The sequence below is a fragment of the Euphorbia lathyris genome, chromosome 4 (genome assembly GCF_963576675.1).
Source record: "Euphorbia lathyris chromosome 4, ddEupLath1.1, whole genome shotgun sequence".
Classification (NCBI taxonomy): domain Eukaryota; kingdom Viridiplantae; phylum Streptophyta; class Magnoliopsida; order Malpighiales; family Euphorbiaceae; genus Euphorbia; species Euphorbia lathyris.
In genome coordinates this window covers 86,199,802-86,207,992 of record NC_088913.1, presented here as the reverse complement: position 1 = coordinate 86,207,992, position 8,191 = coordinate 86,199,802, and the positions used below count along the sequence as shown (strand labels likewise).

General features: G+C 35.8%; 1 protein-coding gene across 1 annotated transcript; it reads left to right on the top strand.

Annotated features, from left to right (window-relative positions):
• The first annotated feature begins 3,807 nt into the window (after positions 1 to 3,807).
• On the top strand, positions 3,808 to 5,878 carry LOC136226761 (copper transport protein ATX1). Its single transcript, XM_066015413.1, has 3 exons — positions 3,808 to 3,927; positions 4,014 to 4,089; positions 5,545 to 5,878. Exons 1-3 carry the CDS (start codon positions 3,919 to 3,921, stop codon positions 5,682 to 5,684), a joined length of 225 nt encoding a protein of 74 aa, XP_065871485.1. The 5' UTR covers positions 3,808 to 3,918; the 3' UTR covers positions 5,685 to 5,878.
• The last annotated feature ends 2,313 nt before the right edge of the window (positions 5,879 to 8,191 follow it).

Genomic DNA, 8,191 nt, shown 5'->3' with positions numbered 1-8,191 from the left:
TGGGTGGATTAAATACATCATGCTTTGTGTCAGTACAGTGAAATACTCAGTAAAAGTTAATGATAGATTGGTGGGCCATATTTCTCTGAAACGGGGGCTTAGACAGGGGGACCCGTTATCTCCATATCTCTTTCTAGTGTGTGTGGGAGGTTTATCAGCTCTGATTTCACACTCGGAGAGGTCTGGAAAATTGCATGGGGTTCGTGTGTGTAGAAGGGCCCCCCCAATCTCTCACTTATTATTTGTTGATGATGCATTCATGTTCTTTCAGGAAAATCTCGAGGAAAGTAGGGAGATGAAGAGTATCTTATCCGTGTATGAAGTCGCTTTGGGCCAGGCTGTCAATTTTGCTAAATCCGGCATTATGTGCAGTAGTAATGTGGATCCTCTTCTCACTGAGGGAGTCTCCAGCATTCTGGGTGTTAGTCAACCCCTTGATACTGGTCGTTACCTGGGCTTACCATCTTTGGTTGGAAAGAAAAAGAGGGCCATATTTGCTCAGCTGAAGGACAGACTGTGGAAAAATATAAGAGCTGGTCAAATAAGCCTCTATCTAAGGCAGGTCGAGCAACATTGATACGTGCTGTGGGACAGGCTATACCCATTTATTATATGAGTGTCTTTTTGCTTCCTATCTCCACGGCTGAGGAGCTCCAACGGATGTTAAACTCCTTCTGGTGGGGAAACAAGAAGGATGGATCTCGTGGAATTAACTGGATGGTTTGGGATAAGCTGTGCACTACAAAGGATGAGGGAGGGTTGGGATTCAGGAATTTCACTGCTTTTAATTTAGCTTTATTGGGAAAATAAGGGTGGCGACTTCAGTCATCTCCAGATTCTCTTGTCAGTCAAGTTTTCAAAGCCAAATATTACCCAAATGGGGAGTTTATCGAAGCCCGGTTAGGACATTGTCCTAGCTTCATTTGGCGGAGTATCTGGAGCTCTCAATTATTGCTTAATAAAGGAAGTAGATGGAAGATAGGAAATGGCCAATCGATCAATGTGTGGAATGATAAGTGGTTGACAAATGATTACAGCCAGAAGATCACCTCCCCTAGGGTGGATGGTCTGGAAGATTTAAGGGTTAGTGACTTATTCATTCCCGAATTCACATGACTGGGATGTCGAGTTGCTTGAGGAACTCTTTACTGAGTCAGACATTGCGGATATCTGTCGTACTGCTGTCAGAGTGGAGGGGCGTCAGGATGAATTAATTTGGGGTGGCTCAAAGTCTGGTCTCTATACAATTAAAAGTGCCTATCACACCGCAATGAGAGAGGATGAGGTTGCTCAGGGTCTTCAAATCGAAGGGGATTGGCGTCTGATATGGTCTGCTGCTGTACCGTATAAGGTGCGCTACTTTTGTTGGAAGCTGGTTCGGGATTGTATTCCAACTAGGGTCAAATTAAAGAGACGAGGGATTGACATACCTGACGAGTGTGTGATGTGTGGCCTGGACATTGAAGACGCTTGGCACCTTTTCTGGTTGTGCCCAAAAGCACAGCTGATATGGCGGGAGGCGGGTCTTCATGGAAATCTGGAACTGAAAGCTACTGATGCTGCAAATTTTGCATCCTATTTTTTTGATTTCTGCAGGTCAAATAATCCTTGGAATGTGCAGCTCTTTATGGTCCTGCTTTGGTGCTGTTGGCGCGCGAGAAATGATAAATTTTGGAAGCAGGCCACCAGTCCGCCAGCGATTGTGGTTGACGGAGGCCGAAGAACTCTGCTGGATTGGCAGGCCGCACAGAGGCGACGGAATCTCTCAAGTGTCGAGTCGTGTTCGGCCCTGTGTGCGAATAAATGGCACCGTCCGCCCCCTCATTCCCTCTCTTGCTGCACTAATTACAGCACTTTCACTATCCTTGGAAAATCTGGTAATAGCGCGGTGTTACGAAGACCCGATGGTTCTTTTGTGGCTGCTCGAACTGGGACTTCGGACGGCTTGATGGACTCCCGCGAAGGTGAAGCATGGGCTATCCTCCAAGCGATGAAGTGGATCTGTGGTAGAGGAGAAAGTGCAGTAATCTTTGAAACTGACTCACAGGTTGTTGTTCATGCCATCAATTCAAACCTTCCTGATGTATCCGAATTCGGGGATCTTATTGGTCAGATCCGGCTCTTATTATCAACTCACAACGGCTTCTCTATCCGTTTTATCCGAAGACTAGCAAATGGTTTAGCTCATGTCTTGGCAAGAGCGGCCGCCCAACATGTTAGCCCTTTTTATTATGATGTTGTTCCGAGTTTTGTTTCGCTTTCTGCTCTGATTTTCTGTAATGACTCTCATCATTAATGATTTTCTCTTTAAAAAAAAAAACATGTTACCATTATTAATTAATTTAAATGGACTCTTTATTTTTATTTTGATAACATTTTTTAATTCATTTTTAATATGTCTTTACCATTAAAAAAAGTAAACATATTTAATATTCATTTTTATTATGTCTTTACCATTAAAAAAGTAAACATGTTTAATTTTCTATTAGTTCAATGTCAGTTTCTAAAAAAAATGATAACATTTTTACAGTTTTAATGCGTTGGAGGCTAAAAAAATTTTACCCAGCCCTAACGGATTAGATTTTGAAAATTTATCGTGAACCACATAGTTAATTTCGATTTTTTTTACTGATATGTTTGAGTCCCGGGTCATTCGAGGTCCTAATTCTATCACTGTATATATTTATTAAGGATGATACTTAAATATATGAAAGATTAAAATCGTGTTTCTTTGCTTTATAAATTTTAATTTTATTATCTTTATTAAAATAAAATGTGAAATAATCAAAATCAATAATAAAATGTGAAATAATTTCAACGAAACTATCACAAATAAATATGAACTGCCAAATGAACTTTTGCCCGTACACATTATAATCGAAAACTAAAAAAACAAGTGGCAAAACATGTGTATTAGTTTTTGCATTAATGAGCAAAATGGCCTCTGAAATTAACAGAGACAGTTTAGTTGAAATATCAACTTTTTTTTATATTAAAACTGAGTACTGATTTGTAATTTTTGCCTACCTAAATTTCTATTTGAGCTAAATTAAGGGTAAATTACACTTATGGTCACCGAATTTTACCCATTTTAATATTATGGTTATTGAACTTCAACTTTTAATGGTATGACTAGTAAACTTTACACTTTTTAACATCAGTGGCTACTCAATGCCTCAAAACGATCATTGACGGCTTTAAAGATAAAAAAATCAAAGAGTTAATGACATTTTAATGAATTTTAATTCTTGAAAATTTTCATTTTAAGGATATTTAGGTGTTATTTAGTTAAGAGAGATAGATTGAACTTTTAGAGAGAGAAAGCTTCAAAAAAAGTGATTTTGGAAAATAAAAAATGTAGTTTCATGGTAATTGTCATTCTTAACAAATTTAATTCTTGAATATTTTCATTTTGAGGTCCTTAATAGTCATTTTGAGGGGTTAATTAAAATTGAATGACTGTCAGTGTTGAAAAGTATAAATTCAATGGTTATACCGTAAAAATTGAAATCCAATAACCACAATATTAAAATCCGCGAAGTTCAGTCACATCAAGCTGAATTAACCAGCTGTATGTCAACTTTAGAGATCATTTTCACACTTAATTCATTAGTTTTTCATAAAATCTACTAATTTAGGTGTGAACAAAACCAGGTTTCAAGAGAAAAAAAAAAACCTCCGTTGCAGTCATAATCAAACAAAGAACGGTTATGATTTTTGCCCACCCATGTTTTAAGTCAACAGTATGGGAATAATAAAAAAAGAAGCTTTTTTTATCAGAAAAGTGACAGACATCATTCCCATCAATCAAGTAAAGAATCCAATACCTCTTTCTCTCCTCTCTTATATATTCATTTCACTCTCACAAACATTTACATAATTCTTTCTTTTGTTTCCACTTCTTCTTCATCAAAAATCATGACCAATGTGAGTACTTAGAACTAATTTCTGATGTTGTTTCTAATGATTTTGAAGCTAATTTCAGTTTCTGTTTTTGTTTTTTTTCCGAGCAGTTGGTGGAGCTGAAGGTGAACTTACATTGTGAAGAATGCATCAAGAAAATCTTGAAAGCTATCAAGAAATTACAAGGTAAACCCTATCACGTCTTTGTTCATGTTACTAATTTTCTTACGCGTAAACGGTTGGTTCAGCCGACCAGGATCAGCGACGGAGGGAGGGAATGCACGGGGTGTCTGTGTAGAAAGAGAGTTTAGTATATATGTTGCACCTCTAGTTAGGGGAAAACCCATCTTGAGGGGTGATTTCAAGTAGCCCTCTTCTACCGGGGAAGAAGGTCTAAAAGTGTTGCAAATAAATTGCAACACTTTGATCCTCTTTCCCGATTTTGCTACTAGTTAAACGGTTAGGTATCACTCCTCTACCTGGGAAGAGGATCTAAGAGTGTTGCAATTGCATATTTTGACCCTCTTTCTCAATTCACGAGGTGTTAGAATCCAACTTGAGAGGTATGGTTCTAAGTAGCCCTCTATCTAAAAAGAGAGTTTAGGAGTACTAAAGTGTATCCGTTGCAATTCTAGTTAATAAAAACTCGTCTTGAGAGGGGTGATTTCAGATAGCCTATGTACCCCTCCTCTACCGGGGAAAAAGGTTTAAGAATGCTGTAATTGCACATTTTGATCCTCTTTCTGGATTCTGCCACTAGTTAAACGGTTAGGTAGTCCTCCTCTACCTAAGAAGAGGATCTAAGAGCGTTGCAATTTCACATTTTGACCCTCTTTCCTAATTCCACCACTAGTTAAACGGTTAGGTAGTCCTCCTCTACCTAGAAAGAGGATCTAAGAGCGTTGCAATTTCACAATTTGACCCTCTTTCCCAATTCCACCACTAGTTAAACGTTAGGTAGCTCTCCTCTGCCTAGGAAGAGGATCTAAGAGCATTGCAATTGCACATTTTGACACTCTTTTCCAATTCCACCATGTTCGAGTCTACAGGGTGTCCATTGCACCCCAGCTATTGGAATCAACCCCTCAGGATGATTTGAGGTAACGCTCCACTTAGAAAGAGGCTCTAAGAGCGTTGCAATTGCATCTTTTGAGCCTTTTTCCTCCACCTAGAGCGTTGCAATGGAATCTTTTGAGCCTTTTTCCCCAACTCATCCACTGGTTGGAATGATTAGGAAAATCTCACGTTAGAGTTTCGAATGGCCAGAAAAAGTTCGAGTCTTGCTTAGCCCTCCACTTAGAAAGAGGATCCAAGAGCGTTGCAATTACATCTTCCGAGCTTTTTTCTGGACACTAGGTTCAAGTCTTGCTTAGCCCTCCATCTAGAAAGAGCATCCAAGAACGTTGCAATTGCATCTTCTGAGCCTTTCCCCTCGACTCCGCCACTGATTGGAATGGTTAGGATAGTCTCTCGTATGAGTTATGAATGCCCAGGAAAGTCTAGGTTCGAGTCTTGCTAACCCCTTTTAGGGTTGTTTTCATCAAATCATCGGACTGTTAAAAACCGATTATCAATCAATCTTTCGATTATATGAATCTATAAGATGGGTGTTTATGTTTGGTCTGTTTTTCTTCCCAACAGATATTGAAACATACAATGTGGATATTCAACTGAATAAGGTCATTGTAACTGGAAATGTTACAACAGAAGAAGTTATCAAAGTGATTCATAAGATTGGCAAAACAGCAACAAATTGGGAAGAAGTTGCAACAAATTCCTGAATTTATGGAAAGCTCTCTCAACTATTTAGTATAGATCATCACACCAAGAACTATCAGATGTAGCCATGGAGATTTGTGCTTCAAATTCTACAAGGAAACAAGATCAATGTTTGTATAAACGGCATATTATGCTATAACATGACATTTTATTTATTACAAAGGTATAATAGAATCTTACGATTCGAATCATACAATTCGATTCTGCTCCATTTTGAGCCGGATTTATAAGCGAATCTAAAATATAATAGAATCTCGAATGTGAATCGTTAGAACCGGTGATGAATTTGCCAAATCAGTCGAGTCCGCCAATTCTACCGATTTAGAAAATATGCGACTGATTCCACCAATTCCACCCCGATCTAGGAAATATGCTAAAAAAAATCGTCATAGAATGCAAATTGTAATTTAAGAAAACTAGTAGTCTAATGAACGAAGGAGATAAATTAATAAAAAAACCAATTAAAAATTAAAAAAAATTAATTTAATTATATTTAATAAATACATTAACATAGGTACACCCATGGCCATTGAACTTTACCTATTTTCACATTATGGCCACTGAACTTCATTTCTTTTTGGTATGGTCATTGAACTTTACACTTTTTAACACTGGTGACCACTTAACGCCTCAAAATGACCATTGACGGCTAAAAATAAAAAATCCAAAGCGTTAATGATATTCTAAGGAATTTTAATTCTTGAAAATTTTCGTTTTGAGGTCATTTAGGTGTTATTTGGTTAGAAGAGAGAAAGTGAATTTTTAGAGAAAGAAATCTCAAAAAAATGTGATTTTCGAAAATAAAAAATATGGTTTCATGGTAAATATCGTTCTGAACAACTTTAATTCTTGAATATTTTCATTTTAAGGTCGTCAACGATCGTATGGTCATTTTGAGAAGTTAGTTAAAATTGAGTGGCCACCGGTATTAAAAAGTGTAAAGTTCGGTGGTCATACTGGAAAGAAATGAAGTTAAGTGATCATAATGTGAAAATGGGTAACTTTTAGTGGTCATGGATGTAATTTACCCCATTAACATATAAGACATTTCAATTTCAAATCAATACGCAAATTATCATAAGCAACTTATCTACATCGTCCTTAATCAAAAACTTCAACAATATTATCTACTAAACCAATTCTCTTCTATCAGATCCTTATTTATCAATATTATCTACTAAACCCATCCTTTTCTAGTCAAATTGTTATTTATCGGATTATCAATTCAAACCAATTTCAATCCATCATTATTTAATTGACAATAGACAAAAAAAAAAAAAAAAAAAAAAAAAAAAAAAAAAAAAACTTAAACTCTTCATCTTCACTGAATTATCGAATATAATTCTAAGTTATTAAATATAATCCAATTTATGAATTAATTGTATTAAAATTGCAAATTGAAATTTTAAACTTTTTTAAAATCAAAATTACATTTCTGAACTAATATTCAATAGTCCCTCACTTGTAATTTAGAAAATGATTTTTTTCAAATATAAATCATTTTAAGTTTTCCACAAATTTCTAATTTTTCCATCAAAACATTAACTGTAATCTTAGATCTTCAATATATCAAGAATTGTGATCTTGATCTTCAATATATCAAGATATTTTTAGACAAAACGAGGGTTTTGATTCACATTTTTTCATGAATGTAAAAACAAATCTTACAATTCGATTCAATTCACAAGTAATGAATGACGAAATGAAGATTCAATTTACGGGTAATGATTACCAAAATAAAGATTTTGATTCACAAGTTGAATGTTTGATTTGACACGATTATACTATTTGTTTGATTCGATTATCATTTTATGTTATGTCCATTATATAATTTATATATCTGTTTTTGACACCCTACAAATAACTCAATGACTGTTTTGACAAGAAAAAACTCAATCCCACGATCCGTTCGATACAATTAGCAATTTTCATCAAATTAAATACTGACAGCGTTTGTTAAGGTAATCCAGGGAAATTTCGACAGGAATCTTTAATATGGTATGAAACTAACATGAAAAAAAACCATCGACCATTGATTATTGAACTGGACTCATAAGGATTGATTATTGAACTGGACTCATAAGTAATCATTCGCTATACGACTCATCCGATGGAAATACATCACCCCCATATTTGGGTTATTCAACAGTGTTTGAAAATGAAGAACAGAAATTAAAAGACTCGTTTTATATGTTTTATATATATCTATCGAGAGAGGAACAGAACTGCTGACCATTTACCATTAGATCATCACGAGTGTAATACCACTACCTACAGACATTCAGGACATTCTTTTTAAAGATTGGAACGGTTCAGTTCTCAGCAGAGTTTGATTATGTAGTCTTTTCTTTTAGTACTTTATTGGTTTATTTTTTCCCTTATTTTTCTGTTTTCCGTTTTCCGTGTTGTGTTGCTGGGTTTTTAACCCTCCGAACGCCAACCCAAATTGTAACCCCCAAAATTCATCAAGAAGCATAATATTTTGTACTAATTTTTTGGCTAATTAGTA

Bases quoted from the DNA above. Each gene is read 5' to 3' on its own strand.
- LOC136226761 (XM_066015413.1), top strand. The intron at 4,090-5,544 runs GTAAACCCTATC...TCTTCCCAACAG, and splicing joins AGCTATCAAGAAATTACAAG to ATATTGAAACATACAATGTG.